This window comes from Condylostylus longicornis, unplaced genomic scaffold (genome assembly GCF_029603195.1).
Source record: "Condylostylus longicornis isolate FDR11 unplaced genomic scaffold, ASM2960319v2 ptg000004l, whole genome shotgun sequence".
NCBI classification, from domain to species: domain Eukaryota; kingdom Metazoa; phylum Arthropoda; class Insecta; order Diptera; family Dolichopodidae; genus Condylostylus; species Condylostylus longicornis.
This window is the reverse complement of record NW_026577973.1, coordinates 6,945,876-6,964,994: the sequence shown is the minus strand read 5'-3', so window position 1 is coordinate 6,964,994 and position 19,119 is coordinate 6,945,876. Positions and strand designations below refer to the sequence as shown.

General features: G+C 25.0%; 1 protein-coding gene across 3 annotated transcripts in view; it reads right to left on the bottom strand.

Moving 5' to 3' along the window:
• The window catches only part of LOC129614195 (endoplasmic reticulum aminopeptidase 2), a 127,878-nt gene that overhangs the window by 14,873 nt on the left and 93,886 nt on the right, over positions 1-19,119 (bottom strand). For all 3 annotated transcript variants that reach the window (XM_055528643.1, XM_055528634.1, XM_055528650.1), the window contains one exon: positions 9,786-9,926. In XM_055528643.1, coding sequence (XP_055384618.1) covers positions 9,786-9,926 — 141 coding nt within the window. The remainder of the gene's footprint in view (positions 1-9,785; positions 9,927-19,119) is intronic.

The following is a 19,119-nucleotide window of genomic DNA, read 5'->3' as shown; positions in this document are numbered from 1 at the left end:
CCTTAAGTTTTAAATCAGTAAAATTAATTTTATGAAACATTTGTCATTTATTTCAATCATACATACACAATAATTGCACCGAAAAGTAAAAATCAAAAATATTGCATATCTCCAGGATGACAATGAAAATTGAAAGAGATACCGGCATATTAAGGTGTAGGGTATAAAAATTAGCAAAGTAGAACAAAAATTTTTATGTATTTTAAGTTTTCACACAATGACACACCTTAAAACTTAATAACTTAAAATAATAATTTTTAATAAGCAAATTTTCTGGTGCTATAAAAGGGAAAGATTAAAATGGATTTGTTAACATTTATTTTTATAAATGGTAAGATTAAAATTTTTGTTTTACCTTTTAGTATATAATTTTGGTCTAGACATAATTTTAGGATTAAAATTTTTTAAAAAATTTGATTAAAAAGAGTTGATTTTGTCATCATAATGGCACATACAAAATATGCTATTTTAAATGTGATAAAATGAATGGTTACGTGTTGAGTTTTTCTTATAATTTTAGATATAAAAGAAGAAGAAGCATGTTCGTATACTCAATGTTTTTCACGGAAATAATTATAATAAATTTATTAGGGAAATAGTATCCGCAGTCTCATCTGAAGAGATGACTGATTTTCTGTGTCATTAAAATACTCGTAAATTTAAATGAACAAATAATTAATTTTTTTCATTTATGATCCAAACACGTTTTAGCTCTTTCAAAATTCAATAAAATGAAATTTGTAACCAAAAATATTGATTTATATGTGAGATGAAATTTCCTCGATTATGTATTTAATTTCTATTGTTCCTGAACTTAAAAATGGTGGTCTTTTTTTATACAATTTTGGTTGTTCTTTTTCTATGTCCTTGTGTCTTTTTTTTCTAATATTAATTTTTATACAATTATTTTATATGCACTAATTGTTTTTTTTACACAAAACCTAAACCATATATAATTAAATGCATCGATCTATTAAAATATCAATCAACTTGATCATTAAATAGTTATAATAATCATTCTAGATATTAAACATTTTCTAGTTTTCCGAATTCATTATATCATGCGGGTATTAAAAATATTAAATGCATATACAATTATATATATATGGCTGCATCTATTATGCATTCAATGAGTAGATAAATATTTATTTACATATTTATTTACTCATAATAAAAATCATATATGAGTGTAAAATACTCATATGAAATTAATTATGAAAAAGTGGAATGTAATTAATATAATGGATTATCTACTTTACTAATTACGACCTATATAAATTCATTACATTATTATATAAATGTTTGTAAGTGTTTACTAACTAATACATAATCATTTACATTCTAATATATATAAGAATATTGTAGATAGAATTATTAATTTTATTTTTTTATTAATACAATACCAACTGTTATTTTCAATATTATTTGCCTATATTCCATTACGTATATTGCTTTTTTGTATAAAACAAAAAAAAACTGTTATATAAATATATGAGTGAAAATATATATTTATATAATACTCGTATATATATAACACTAGAATAACCATCATATAAAATATAAAAATCCACTTAAAATCCAAGTAAACTCGGTTTACTGGCCTACTAATATTCATAATTATGTAGGATGAATAAAAAATTAAAAAAACAAGCATAGAAACAACATCAAGTACTTTATGTCCTTTATTAAAAGAAAATAAAGGAATACAAAAACAAAAACAAAATGAAAAAAATAAAATCAAAAATAAAAAACTAAAGAAGACAGTAACCAAATTTAAGTATACACATTCAACTGCAATTCTATAACGAATATATATAAAATAATTTAAATATACGAGTATATATATATATATATGATACATGATAAATGCATGTATGTAAGTATACATGCACATATTTTTATGTATAGCAAATATATTGTAATATGTAAGTATTCCTGACCTCATTTTCATTTTTGTTTTTTATATCATTTCATTTTTCATCCTTTAAGTATCTTATAAATACTTCACTTGTTTACATATACGGTTATTATCCTCTTTTTCTCAAAAAAAAAAAAAAAAACGGAAAAAACAAAAAATAATAATAATATAAAAAGCATATCACGTGCATTGCAAGTTCTATTTGAAATATTAAAAAATATATTCCAGGAATATTATTTATATATTGCACATACATCTATACATACATACATAAAAGCATTTATGCTATGTATATACACACATTTTATACAATTGTATATGCATTCATACTTGTATACATGCAAATTTAAAAGTCTGAACCTTAACGAAAACAATAAAGTAAAAAATTGCTAGAAGAACGAATCGACATTTTAATTATTATACATATATGCATTCATATAAACATACATATATGCATATAATATACAAGTTTATAAGGATGTGTATAGAAAAAGAATGTATGAAATGCTTTGAATACAATGAATATATGCAATTTTATTCATACGCATAACTATAGCAGCAGAAAAATAAAAAAAACAACGTGAAGTACACTTGTACATGGAATGAGGCTCGCCACAAATGTTTTATTGAATTTTTGAAATGCACTTTATATAAATGTAGATTCACTTATGTGTTCTTGTAAATATACATTATATAAATATCTAAGTATAGATATATAATATGAAGATTATATACTGATAAGAATAAGTGTACTTTTAATATATGGAGAAAATTAAAATATGTATGTTTGTGTGCATGAAAATGAATGAAATACATAAAAAACTTGTAATATTTTATATAAGGTATCCGGATTTAAAAGAAAAAAAACTTTTGAATGGCAATTTATAAGGAAATATAAAATTAGCCTAAAAGTATGCTATTAAAATAACGTAACAAGTGTGCAAAAGATTTTAATCAACCACATTGCATATAACAAGGTACCAAATTACGTATGTCAAGTTTTTGGCGGAAATGCGTTACTCTATGCTTCGGAAGCGTAAAAAACTATTTTTGGAGATATGTTTTTCTGTGCCTTCATGTATTTTTAAGTCTGGGAGAACTGAGAACAAATCTTTATTAAAATTCACCTTATATATGGGGCTATTTAATCTATTTAATCTACTTTTGGTCTCAGATTTCAGGAACTAAATCTTTGGTACGGGCCAAGTTAATATTTTTGACAGTAAATAATCAGTGGATTTTAATTCTTTAATGAAATCAAGTGTCAATTTAGAGAATTTTTTGAAAAATAATATTCCAAATCTGGCTATCGAAACAATGAATCAGTAAAATTGTATATGCAAATCAGTTATTGTAAAAATTCAGTAAAAATCTGCTTTAATAAACATTTTTAAAAAAAAAAAAATTTGTAAATTCATTGAAAGGAAAAGTTTTTAAGTGTATATAGATATATAAGTGTGAAAGAATACTGTCTGGTACAATCAGACACCAAAACGCTGACAATATTTTGCAAATTGAACTTGTCATAAAAATTAAATATTCATATTAATTGTAGTTAAAACTAAAAAAAATTAAAGCTGATTCACTCTGTAATTACAAGTATATGTACAAGCACATCATAAATCATAAGATAAATTTCGGGAATATGAAAAAAAAATTAATTTTTGTCATGTTTTTAGATGAAGATTTCTGACAACAGATTGAAACATTAATATAATTGAAAAATGTAATAAACTTTTGTTAGAAGAAAATAGTTGTACATAGACAAAAGAATACTCTCCCCCTAAATATCTTAATATTTTTTCATTTCAGTCTCATTGTCTAAAATATTTAAATTACAAAACAAGAACAATGTATATAGTAGGAAGAGAAAGAAAAACTACAAAATAATAAAATTATTCTTTGACCGCTGTTGCGATATTGCTACGCACACATAATATTTTGTGGCTTGCAAATAGTGCAAAAAGGAATAATAAACGTATACGACTATGCTCATCCATACAAATATGTATGTTCATCCGAGCCAGTCTAGTTAATATGTAATTATTTTTTAAATATAAAACCATGTATTTTAAATATAAAACCATGAGAATAGGGTAAAACTGCCTAAGTTGACTTAATACGAGTTTTGGAATATCGAAGTTATATGACCTATAATATTTAGAATCCAACAAAATGTTGTCCAGTTTAAACCATTTCAACAAATGAATCCAGTTTGACTTTCTTAACGTAGCAAGAGCTAATAAGAAAATTTGAAAGTTTTTTTTGTATAATTGCATTAAATTGGAAAAATTTTCGAAAGACAAATTAAGTTTCCTGTTCTTAGTATAACCAGGTATTACTTAAATGTACTTTTATACTCGTAATTTGTTTAAACATAATTTTTTAAAAGAGTGGCGCATTTTAATTACATTTCTAATAGCATAATTACTTTTAACATGAAATTTTACTATACAATGGCAATACTATGCAAAATATCAAAATTTATTTCTTGCATAAAATTCAACTGATTTTCTATTTAAAATGAACACGCAAACACACATACATATATATAAAGTTCAGAATCAGTGTTAGATCAGAGATTGAAATAGTGATGATTTTACTTGGGAATTTAGTATTATTTAAGAAACACGGAAAAAAAGGTAAAACGGAATAATGATGAACTCATAAGTAGCAAAAAAATTTTGAAAAGAAGAGAAATTGTTTGTAAGTATGATGTAACATGTGAATCAAATGGAATGAAATAAATATGAAAAATTATAATTTTTTATTCTAGAATTCTAGATAGAAGAAAATAAAATGCAAATGAAAAAAAATTGAAAACAGTTACGAAAGCAATAATTTTATGTTACTCACATTTAAGAGAAGTGGAAGTATTGTCGTACTACTTAATTTCAAAGTTTTATGTTCATAATGGCTTTCTGATCCGAATTAATGAAAAATTTAAAGAATATTGAATAATTTTTGTTTGGAAAACGTGTAAAATATACGCTGCTTTCTGTCTAAACAAATTTAATCCTTTCGGCATAGGTATGATTTAAAATATAACTAATTTTTTTATTGCATATATGTAATTGGAACTGAACTTTTTAATTGGATTTTAATGCATATAATTGGAACTAATCTAAAAATGGAGCAAACCTTAATTTTTTGAATATCATGAATTTTGGTTTCGAATAAGCAGAGTCCATATAATTATTCTTTTAATAAGGATCTAAAAAGTTTGGAAACAATATATTTTTAAGCAAATTTATATTGGCACTTAAACTATAAAATAAAAAGGAATATTATTGTTAAGACTTTAATTGTTTTAGTTCTATGTGGGAATAAATATAAAAAAACTTTTGAATACTTTAAGGAATATTCATAATACTTGAATATTCATAGGACTTGAAGCTCGCGAAAGTACACACCAGAAATACATTTTTGTGTTTGTTAATTAATATCAGTTTAATGGTGATAAATTAATCGGGTGAAATGATTTGCGTTATCTAAAACGTAAAGATTTTCTTTTTATTTTGTGCTTAAACCTTAAAGGGATAATTTAGTTATTAACTCTTGTTTCAAAATATTTGCTGTTTTAATAAACAGACTTCAAATTTGCTTTAAAAAACAATTTACGAAAAAAGCCTTTTCTTTTAATAAATTGCTTGAACCTTAATTTTATAGACATAAAAGTAATCTTTGTATATGCACTTTAGTCAAGTGCTCTTTAATTAGTTATTCAAAAAATAATAGAAAAAACGAAAACGATTACTGCCGCAAAAAATTTGCTTGGAATAAATCCATGCTTTTTCCGTCTTTTTGTTGTATAAGAGGAAAGGATTTTTTAAATAGATTTTTAAGGATGTAGATGTAAACGTAATTTTTTTTACATTGTATAATTTTATGTATACATATATTGAAGTTGACTATATACCTGGATTGCAACGTGTAAAAATGTGTGTAAGAATATTTTTTTTTTTTGCATATAAGTTTCTTTGCTTTTTTAAAAATAAGTTTTACTTGCACTATGAAAAAAAAAAATCAGAAAAAAACTCATTTTTTTCTGCATTCTGTGTAATTGTTTTCATAATTTTTTTCCTACATTTTCATATGGGGAGAAAGTAAAAACCACTTGACACTTCTGGGAATTGGTGCACTATGTCACAACAGCACTTAAGAAGTAGAAAATATGTAGAATTTATGTTTATTCAGTTTGTTTTTTGTTAACTATATGAGAAATGATTTAAAACTCATAATATTATAGAAGAGATTCATAAAAAGATTAGAAAAAAAAAAAACAAAATGAAGAATATTTTCTAGAGAACATGCAAAAGAATATTGAAACAAAAATTTACAAGTTTTATTTTTCCTATATAATTACCCGAGGAATTTTATATTTGCATTTCTTTATTTCACTTTTCCTTTTCACAGTGGTTAAATCTTACCAATACATAGGTAGCTAGGTATAGGAAGGTAGGTATTTAATTTTTAATGAAAAAATTTTTTTGAAAAGATTTTTGTGTTTTCTATTTCTCTTTCTCTACCTTAATTCAAATTGATTCATAATGTTTTGAATAGCGAATTAAGTAAATTGGAATTTTTATATAATTATGTAATTATGTATAATTCAGACAATTGGACTGTAGATTGCGTACATATATAGTTTAATGAACTTTAATAAAATTTCATTTTGAAAAAATTTAATGTGCACTTGTTTGAAATTTTTACCATATTTAAAGTGAATTTTATTATGATAAGACGGAGAAGTTAATTAGTGTGCATAATTTTTAAAGATTTTGAGTATTTTTAATATTTGCAAATAATATGGTTGGATAAAGAAGATATTATTTTAGTAAGTTAGTTCTCATATAGTATAGAAGAGGAATGCAGAATATTTGGAAAATTATTTTAATTTTATTTGTTAAAATGGCGTTAACATTATCGGATATAAATTATTTTAGTTTTGAATCGGCCCTTTAACGAAGGGTCTCTCCTTATGATATTATATAGCTATTGAAATCAATAAAACTAAACAACAACAATAACTTTCAATATTTAATGGAAAGAAAAAACTACAGCAGGCTAACCACACAGCTATTTAATTCAATGACTTATGAGGCTGAAACTTAACGCGAAAAATTCAAGTGGAAATTGCTAATGTTCCCAAATGGATTAAATAGAAAAGAGGTAAGAAAAAGCGCATTTTTCGTTTCAAGAAGCACCATTAAAATTTATTTTAAAAGGAATTAATGCGAAAAAGAAGCTACAATGTCTGGAAAAATCTTATACAGAAACATTTTTAACATAATATATACGAGTATGTGTAATTTTTTCTTTTAACGGAACCAACAATCAAATTTGTTTTTGATACGTCTTCAGAAAATTTGTGGAAAAATTGTTTTTATTAGCTTCATTTCTGCTTGTCTGTTTATTTGTTGCCTTAAAATTTTTATACTGTTCAAGGCAGAAAGCTAAAATTTTGCAATTAAATTTATCTTTGACTCCCCTTTAATTCAAGTTATAGTGTTTGAAAGTTGTGAGAATAAAACAATTGCGTCCAAGGTTAAAGAAAGTCCAGAAATTCTGTAAACACAGAGAGTTGAAACTAAATATTAAAGAAGTAATGAGCAAGTGCCAGGTTGTTGATTAAACCATTCGAATTTTAGAAATAATTATGTCGCGATATTATACAGTTTCAACATAAATAAATAATTACTTTTGTTACATGCATTCTTGTAGGAAATGATAAAAGCAATAGGAGTCTTCATTTAGCAAATCTTAATTAAAAATTTTTACAAAAAATTTTAATTTCTTACCGAATAATTAAACATATGTATTTCGTTTTGTCTTGCCGTTTTCTAATGTCACTGTCATAATACAGGAAAGTCAAATATTAAGGAAATTTAAACAAAAATTTCCACTTGGCAACTCAAAATAATTATTATTTAAAATTAATTACTCAACTTTATGTTATAAGGAGAGTTGTACTCTCTTTATGTTTTAGGAAACTATTAAGATATGAGAAAACAAATGATATTTCACTTTGAGAAGAGAAGAAACAAATAAATGGTAAAAATTTCAAAGCCTTAAATGGTAATATTTTTATTTGATGATGGATGCGATGATTTGTGATTTTGTAGTGATGACAAAGAAATAGGACAAAATATATTTATATATATATATTTAGATTTATTATAGATTTACGGAGGAAAGAAGTGATCCACCCACTCATTTATTTACTTTGAAGTTAATTTTTATTTTTTTTTTGTTCTTTATCTTGATAGACTATTTTTTCTCATACTTCAAAATTAGAATCAATAACATTGCAGAGCAATTTTTTTTTATTTACATGAAACTCAAACTGATAACTAAAAATTGTGTTTTTTTTTTTTATTATTTACGCAATTATTAAGGCTTCTAATAAAAATGCAATAATATTTATGTACAGATTATTACGAGTTAAATAGTCGAATAAATTTAATTGAATAGAATGCTATAAAAGTGCAATAAAAATTATGCATAACAATTTTCAATTGAATAAAATAATCAATTAAATTTAAAAGCATGTATTTTTTTATATTAAAAGAGAATTTTTGTAAGCTTGTATATAAATTACAGAACATAAAGAATAATGTACCATTTTATGATGTTCCAATTTCATGTTAAATAAAGAGAAAATCTACTATGATTGCTAAATAAATGAGGTTTTAAAATTTTTGTGATATTGCGCTTGTTGCTTAAATTGCGTATATGCCGCTTATAATACTTTGTATTTAGTAATCAATGATCGCTTGTTTATAAAACGCATTTAATACAATTCGGAGCGAATAACACTGTTAAAAATGAAACGTGATACATTGTTAAAGTTTGTTTTTTTTTAAGACACGGAATACTACTGTATATTGTGTTCATTTGTGTGAAAACAGGGGCCAAGAAAATATTAATTTAATTAAATCAAAAAAATTTCACACATCGAATTTTTAATAAATTTTTAATAAAAAAAATAATTTGAATAGCATTTTTTTTTAATTATAATTTCACATTCTCAATTTTTTATATATATATATATATGTATATAGTTTCAAGCGGGGAAGAAGGTGAAATGCATACACAGATGTGTTTTTGCTTAAACTACTTTTTTAATATTTCTAAAGTGCTTTTCATATACGTTCTATACTTAACGTTTCTTATAATCACATTTTATAATTTTAAATAAAATTTATTTTTCAATTCATCTTTTCATATACATGCATTTCCGTTCGCTTATAATAACAAAATATACAAGGTTATCTTGATCATATGAGGAGTATGTATATATTATGCGCATATCTGCATACATTTCTATATAAAACATTTCATTGGAACCTTACCTTTTTTTCTATACAAAATTAAATATCAAAAGCCATCATTCTGTACACGCTTTTTGAATAGGAAAATGAGGAAAAATACAGAGTAGAAAAAGAAAACAATTTTTATCGCTATTTTAATGTGTAATTGGAATACCATGAAATTATTCTTCCTATAATATCCTTTATGTTTTAATTTATATAGAAACCTTCTCCCATATATTTTATAGCTTCTAGAATATACACATATGTTAATTTTTTTCCTCGTTTTTTCTTATTTTATGTGCTACACCTTGTTATTATTTTTGTTTTCCTTTTTTTTTTCTTTTTTGAATATTTTGTACACACATATATATATAAAGGAAAAAGTAAAAATAAAACAAAATGGCCCTTAAAAAACCTTGACTTCTTTTTGAAAATGTGCACAAAAAAAAAAACAAACACAAAATAAAGCATAAATCCATACAAAAAATAGTTAAAAAGGAAAAATAGAAAATTAAAATAAAAGGTTAAAAAATTCAAAAGGTTTTCTTTACCATTTGATGGGCCAGCAAATGCAATTATTAAGGCCGTTAATAATAAAGAACCTATAACAACTCCTGTGACGCATAATGCTCTTTTCTGTGAGCATACCGCAACTCCATTACGTGTTTGTCTGCCACCGCTACTTTCACCGCCTTAAAATAGAAGAAAATAGAAAAAGAAAAATTCAATTAAAAATTAGAAAATTTTTAAAAATTTGTGTTTTTTATTTTTAATGTTGTGTAAAATTTTTAGAATTTTTAAAATTAAAAAACATTGCTATAAAATTATTTATGTAAATTTATTTAATATTAAATTTTTGCAGATATTAAAGAAAAGACCTGCATGTACTTGAAACACAGGAAGAAAGAAATAAATCTTAGCTAGCTTAGGTAGCTAAGCAAAGGATATGCACATGCATATTATTACAGGAGATTATTATACGGTTGGAAAATTGGAAAAATTGTAAAATTACTTTGAATATGTAAAATTATCTAAATTAAAAGCGAAAAAAAATTTTTAACAGTTTTATATGACTATAAACAATAAAATTTAACATAGTATTATGAATAGAAACGGATGTGTTTAGAAAAAGGCAGATGTATTATTATTGCTGTTAATAGCAGTGGTAAGTAAATGTTTAGTATTTGTAAATTATTCGGCACGTAAAGGTAAACACCGAACCCAATATGAAACTAAATGTAGAGATGTAAAATTGTTGTGTAGTCTAGAACTTAAACTTCAGTTTATTTGGTAAATATTTTATAGTAAGCTTATGGTCAATTCAATGATAAGGGAACAGAACCCCAATTTAATAAGAATCTGAAAGTAATTTAAATTTAATGCTGCGTTATATTCACGTGAAATAATTGAAGAAAATGGCAGAATACTCCTTGTAAAAACTTTGGCAAGACTGATAATAGATTTAAAAGGAAAATCCAATTAAAGCCATGTATGCACTAATGCATTCGGAAATCAAATCAAAGAGCACAAAACAGCTTCTTTTGCGGATTGATTGTGCTTTATAAACGTGAAAATAAGGGTATTATTCAATTTAATAACGTTTTATTCACTATAGCATTATCATTATTGTCGTCTTGGAATATTGAAAATTCCCTGAATTACACTCTCCAGAATTTCGAGATTCTTAAAAGCAAATACTTTCAATCGTAATTCACTTAATAATTTTCAGTACACTTTACGTTCATGAAATGATTTTCAAATAATAATCTTCTGTCTTCTTATTTCATTTGTAAAGAAAAAACGTAACAATACAATAAAATTTTGGTCAAGAATAAATGTACGATGTGGAGTGAGAATTAATTGGGTAGGGAACTATTCACTTTTATTTAAAATATTCATGTTTATTGGTGTCCTTTCACGATTTTTAAGCAATATAGCGTTTTCTGTTCCTTTTATTTTCAATTTACTTAAGTAAATACATAATTCATCCTATAAGTATGCTACGTATCATAAAAACATTTTTATTGCAAAAGTAAAGTAAATTTTTATTTTATACTTTTCTGTGCCTCTAAATATTCTCGGAGTCGCACTGTATTCAATTCACGTACATGCAATATTTTGTCATTTTGAAGTAAAAATTGTGTTTTCTATTATTTTCCTTACACTTTTTTTTTTTAAATCAAAAATAAGTGTTTACGTGATCATCTCATTTTATATCAGATTCGTTGAATTCATGTTTTTTTTTTTTTGAAAGTGAATATTTGTGAATTTGAATCATAAATAAAATTTTTCTGAGAGAACGAAAATAAAGTGAATTTTATTGAAAATGTAGTATTTTGATTACATGTTTACTTCCCTATGTTACAAACATGATTTTATAATTGAAATATTTCAAAAAAATCAATTAAAATGTTATGACTTTTTCCGTTTTATGAGCTGAAAAAAGAAAAAATTAAAATGAGTCTACATTTTACATGGTTGCAATGCAATATACAGAAGAATTCAAAAAGTGCTCTTCAGTTCTAAGGAAAATTTTAAGAAAATTTCAATTGTTATGCTTTATAAAATCCCTTATTTTAGAAACGTTATAAGGTGCTGGAGGCAATGAATAGCATAACACTGATTCTTAAATTAAGTAATTATTGTTTACTTAGTATTTTCAAAATATTTAATCTATAATATATTCGTTTACTACAGAAAAAGTAATAGTAATATAATTAATTGATTTTAAGACCAGATAAATTAAAAAATTTTATGTGGTTAGTACATAGTCTCAATAGTCCTTGTCTAGTTTAGCGGCAGGGTGGTAAAAGATTATGAAAATGTCTTTTGAACAATTATTTTAAATTTTACAAACACTAATAAGCTTTTAGTTAACATACCTAGAAAAATGCAAATTTGGAGAAAGTTCGCCCTGAAAAGTTCGCCAAGTTAGTTTCGGTAGCTATCAAAACTTAAATATTAAATTTCCCCTAGTTCAGTTTCCGAGCCCTGATCTTTCCAAAAATTTATAGTTTCATTGTTTTAACAGCCCTAATTTAGCTGTTAACTTTCAAGGAAATAGGTTGATTTATATTTTGTTAAAAAAGTAAAATAGTTCCGTAAAAAACTCCTATTCCTCAGGACTGAGATATACCAAAATATGGTTAATCCGCGACATAGCAATAATAGACTCATACATAAAATTTCATCAAATTCGGTTCAGCCTCAACTTTAAATACACGTGTGCATATAGAGACTGATAAACAAATAAACCGACATACCTCTAAAATTAGTTAATGTACGATTCCTTAATAAGGAGAAGTAGCCTTTGAGCAAAAAAATACTTTAAAAAAAAAATTGTCTACTTAAATTTTTTCAGTAATCCATATATAGGTAACTAGCTAGCTATTATTATACGAAACGTCGTGTGCAGATTACTATAAAAAATTTGTTGCATACTTTTGGGAGAAAGAACAAAAATTAAAATAAATGTCAACATAAAGATCAAATTTGATGGTCAATTTATTATTTGAGTTTGGATTATATAGTATGCATTTTTTGTTTCACATATAGTTAATTTTTTGGCTTTATAGAAATTTGCAAAAGCTTATGGTTTGGAAAAATGAGAAGGTGGAAATTTTGCTAATTTTGAAAAGGGATGGGGTGTGGGAAGTTGAAAAAATTTTTCCCGGACGAAATAAATCATTTATTAATTTCTACAAATATTATTAACATCTTAGATCACATCGTAATGGAACAAATAGTGTTGAAAGTTTGAAAAAACCGAGTTTCATTTAAACAGCACGAAATCGCTAATTTTTTGGGTTCATCCGTATGAAAAATGTTTATGGGTTCGATAAAAATTTATGAGTGGTCATAAATTTATAAGACATGTTTAAATTTTCTTATAGAGAAATAATTTTCTTAAAGGGACGCCCGAATAAGCGAACAAAGTAAGATAAAACTTTTTTTTGTTAAGAGTTACACATAAAATAAATAATGATCTATGAAAGCCCTAACATTTTGTTTAATCTAAAGCTTTTTTATTGCACGGTGAATATTGCAAAGGAAAGTAAGTGATAATAGAATTTGGTATTTAACTATAAAGAAATAAAAAAAACTCTTTTAAAGGCAGGGGTCGATTTTAATTAAACGAAGGTATGGAAATGTCACAAAATTTAGCAATAAAATTATAAAAAATAATAAAATTTCTTAATTTAATTTCAAAATTCTGGTCAAATTAAATCTAAATAGGAAAATCATAAATTAAATTTTAAATAATCTCATTTTTCTCATCTAATGATATTGAAATTATTGAAAATTCATTTTATAAAATGTGCGTAAATTTGCCGACTATTTGTATGAACTTGAACATAATGGAAAAGAAAACCTAGAAAATCAATTTGTTTTAAATGAATATACAACTTTTGATTCTTACTTGCAGAAAATTTGAAGAAATAAGAAGTAAATATTCTGAAATATATGTATTTATTATTATGCATGATAAGAAATAGAAAGGTGTTCTGTTTCTTATCATGCATAATTTATTTTCAATTTGGGCAAAACCTTATATTGATTTTTATATAACAAAAATGCTTAATCATTTTCAATTAATAATAGATTTTACCAAGGTCATCCAATAAGATTATAAATCAGTTCCATTCAACATTTTTACCTTAGTTTATAGCAGCACATTTTCTGCTCTTATAATATAAAAAATTTATGACGATTTTCTTCTTCGGATGAACTTAGGTGAAAAATATTAAATTTTTTCTTCGAATGAACTTAGGTCAAAAATGTTCGGTGAGTACACCTATTAATAGCCTTAAATCTGGATGACCAAATGGGGCCATTTTTTGTCCCACCGGTCCCAAGGGATATATAAATATTTTGGAGTGAGTAGGCCCGAATAACTGTTTCAATGATCGACTTTGAACTGTTCCTGCCAATCATTTGCACACATGCAAATGTTTTGTATACAATTTTAACTAAGTTTTTGGTAACATCTCGATTTTAATATTCTCGATTCTAAAGTAAGGTTTGGTAATTTTTATGCCATTCGAGAAAAGAAAATCGATATAGGAAAATATGAAAGAAGAAATTTATGTCGGATTTATTTTTAGTATTTTATTTTGATTAGATTTTTATATTACGTTTAACTATTGAATATATTTGCTTAAATATTCAATGACTAATATGACTAAAGGGCACTAAGGTATTACGCAATATACAAGAAAATAGGAGTGTTATTACTTAGAACTATTAAATTAATTTCTGGAAAATTTTCTACCATGTAGTGGCTAGTATATTCGGACTTATTTTAAGAATTTAATTGAAGTGTGGAATAAAATTTTTCTGAAATTCAAATATATAATATAAGCTACGTCTAATAAGTGATCAATTATTGAAAGAAAATCTTCAATGTCTAACATAAAAACTTTTTGTACTGATGATGCGCTCTAGTATCACATATTTCAGTTAATTTAATGGTAAATACCAAACAACTAACAACATCCCTTAGCACATTATTTTCAATTTTTAACTCTAAAGGTTTTTTGAGATTTTCTTTGTATTTAATCCAATTTTTCCAAACAATAGGTATATCAATAATGAAATATTTTTGTTATATAAATTAAAATTAATATTGAGTTAAAATAATTGCTTTTTCGTTGCAGAGTTTATTAATATATTGAGTAGTTTTAAATTTTAGAATTTCTTCATATAAAATCAATTATAAAATTCATTCATCTGCAATACTTTACAATTTATAATTAAATTTATATGATATTTTGATTATTATTCTAAAATAATTTTATATTGAATTTTATTTCTATATAAAGGAAAAATAGTTGATTCTGTATTGTGTATGGAAAATAGTTATTAAAATTTTAGTGGCACAATATTATTTTATTAACATTTTATGAATTGCAATATTGTGAGTCAATATAAGGAATGCAAAATAATAAATACGAGTATAAGAGTATTAAAAAAAAAATCAAGATTTAATTAAAATTTTCATTATAAGGTGCAAAGAGATTTTTTGAATGAATTTGACACCATAATCATTTTATTAAATATCAAGGTTTCTAGAATTCTCTAAGAATTTTAGTTTATTTAGATATGAGAAAATTGTCATGAGGAAACGATAGTATGATATTGCTAAAATAACGCTCCTTTCAAATTGTTTATGAAAGCGATCATTAAAGAAAACTCAAGTTTATGAATAATGAAAATAATTTACTTTCCTGCAAAACATCTAAAATAAATTTGTTAACAAATTGTATTCAGTTTATTGAATATAATAAATTGCCATAGCTGACTCTGGGACAGACTATGACTTTAAGTTGCCGTACTATCATATTAATTTATGCAAAATTTCAGTACTGTGTTTTCAATATTTTCCAAGAAACGATCAAACTACTATTGAGGTTGTATGACAGCTACCAGAAAGAGCCAAACAATTTCCACGAATTTTCCCAAACGCATTGGCCCTACTTATATATTCGCTTGTGCGAAATTTCAATACCACAGTTTCTGAGTTATCTTTGGGACGAACGGACGAACAGACAAAGCCAAATCGACTCAAAATTCGATGCCGATCAAAAACATACAGTTGAGTCTATATATCAGACCATAATTTCTTAGAGTTACAAACGGTAAGGTAATTTTAGTATATCCTTCGATGATACGTTCGTATGGGTATAAACAGAGTATTTTTTATACCCGCCGATATAGGGAGTGGGTATATTCAATTTTACACAACATATACCATACCACTAAATCAATCTATTGTTGAAGCGTTCATTTGAGATTATAAAGAGTTTTAAGGACAGATTTTTAATTTGGTAAAGAAGTGTATTTTTAGTGTAGCCAGTTGGGTACTGAAAATTATCAAAATTTGGGTACTGGAACTGGTACCTCTCGCACAAGATCCTGCCAAGATTTTTTAAAAATTTCTCCAAATTATATGATCATGCAGCATATGTCTTCCAAATCTCTATAATTTTTGTTCTTCAAGGTCCCAACCCCCCCCCCCCTTTGATAAAAAAAGTGCAAGTGTTTTTAGTTAAAACAAAATTAACTTGAAATAAACGTGTATATATATATATATATATGTATATATACATATAATACATTTTGGCAAAGGTAACAATTCACTTTTTAACTTGATTGTTTTTTTCGTAATCACTAAAAGGGAAAATAATTAAAAATGAATTGAGCTTTTTTAGTTAATTAAAATATAAGAAAACAAAAGAGATCTGAAATCGAAACAAAAAATTTTCAGAAATTATTTTTAATTAATAATTTTTTTTTCTCCGACTCCTCTGTTCATTTCTTAACATTCAATATATATTTTCGTATGTATACATACATACATACATATACATGTGTAGTTTAATTAAACAAAATCAATTAAATTAATACCCTCGGCAGATACTTTTTATGCATTACTCTTTACCTTGAATATTTTTTTATATAAATGAAATTATATACAAAACACTATATATATAAAAAATATACAAATACCTAAAACATATGAACATATCAAGGATATTTTTATTATATAAATTAAAGTAACTTTCATTCAATAACAGTAAAAATAATAACAACAAAACACAATAAAGTAATAAGAGCAAAATTTTTTTTTTCGTATAAAAACTTTTGTATTTGAAAAAAAAGAAGAGTTTCAGAAAGAGAACAAGATAAAGTTGGATCAAACCAATGGTTTGTATTATAGCACTTTTCCCTTCAACAAGGGAAAATTCTGCTTTTAAATACAGTCTATGTATACCTATCATACTATTAAAATTATTTTCATTCATATACAAAACTATTGCTAGGATTGCATATATTTAGGATGAACGATTTATGCAGTATTTGAAATAAAGCAAAAATTAATATAAAAAAGGGTTAACATAATGCTCGATTTTAAAGGTTAATTGTGTGAGATAAGCAAAATAATTATATTTTTGAAATATGAGGTGTCAAAAATTCAAATTTTACAAATTTCAAGAGGCGATAACTTGTGAGGGGGTGGAGATGGAAAAAAATTTTCTTCTAATGAAATGAACTATTTATTAATGTCTAAAAGCCCCTAAAATTTAAAGCTTCTACAAGCTGGGGTCTAGAAGAAAAACGACATCAAAAATTTGGAAAAAAAAGACCTTAGATAACGGTAAATTTGAACGGCCATTTTGCTTTTGTAAAGTTTAACCATAGTATACCGCGCTAGGGGAAGCAAGCCGCTGCCTTTATGCGTTTGCAAAATTTAAAAAATGCTTATGGTTTCATTGCAACAAATAGTTAAAAAAGGCCATTTTTAGGGTTTTGGGGGGGTATAACTTCTAGAGGGGGGGAGATAGGTGAAATTTTGTTCTACGGAAATAAGTTTCTAGTAAAGATCTATGTACGTACAAAATTTCAGCTTTCTATCTTCAAGGGTGTAAAAGTTTTGTAAACAGACACACGGACAGACGGACGGACGGACGGACGGACGGACGGACGGACAGAGTGAAACTAATAAGCACTTTTTTTCAAAAAATTTTTGGAAAAGTGCTAAAAATGAACAAAATCAAAAACGAGAAGAAAAATAGTGTTCAACAAATCAAATTAACCTTTTACTTTATTTAATTCACATGTACCTATACATATACTTACATATACATAGTATTGTATAAATACATAAACGCACAAACATGTACGTAAGAAAGTGTGCAAAATAACAACTCATTCGGTCCAAATGCAAAAAAAAAAATAATAAAAAATTTGAATAAATGAGAAGATGAAATTGAATTTCCTATTTACTTATAGTTGTTGGTTCACTTCTTACTTTTGATGGTGTCTAAAATATTATACGAAGAAAAAAAAAAGTATGTGCATGTGTACATTTTATACCCTGAAAAAACAACAAACACAACAACAATAACAATATCAGTAAGAATAACAAAAGAATGATTCACTTTCTCTCAACGTAGATGTATATTTATGTGAAGGCCGTATTTTGAAGCTGCCAGAGGCACTTTTTAAGAAAAACATGATGTACCGGTGTTTGTTGTTGTTTTTTACAATTTTAATACAACAATTTTTTTTTCTCTTAATTTTGCTTTATTTTTTTTTCATTTTGCTCTAATTTTTCTTGTTTCTCTTTCTCTCGTTTTTGTTGTTCTTATTTTTTTTTTTTTGAATAGTCAGTCAGGAGCAAGGATATTCTGAGAAGTTATGCATATGCAAAAAGAAAAAGAAAACAATATTTAATAAGGAAGGCTGTAAAATGAATTAAACTTGAATTTTTTTTTGTTTTTTTTTTGCATTTATTTTTTATTGTTAAAATTTTAATTAGATTTTGTATTTTGTTTTTATTATACAAAATGATGCCGGTGGCTGCTTAAATTATAAAAAAGAAAAGGCTCACAGAAGATATGGTATCCTTTTTTTTTTGTTGTAATTTATTGTTTTTTTTTTTTATTATTTTCGCCTATATGATAAACAGTGACAATAATTCAATTGTTAAGATCAAAAAAAGTTAATAAGAAAAATTTTTGTATCATAATTTTTTTTTTTGTCAAGGATTTAAATTGTATAATCCGTTATTGGCGAAAAGACTTTAATTTTGCTTTTAACTATAATTGTTATTGTTGTTGTAAAATAATGAAAAAAAAAAGAGAACAACAAACTTAAAAAATAATAAAATGATAAGACAAAGACAGAACAAAAAAATGAATATAAAATTAAATTAATCCTTGATGAATTTTTCTCTTTACATGGTAATGATTTTTTTGTTTTTGTATTCTAATTTTTGTGTTGTTTTTCTTAAGGGTATTTTTTGGAATAGAAGAAAAACCGTTTTAATATTTTCAAGGATAATAACTATTCTTTTCATTATTAAATAAGTAATACCTTTTA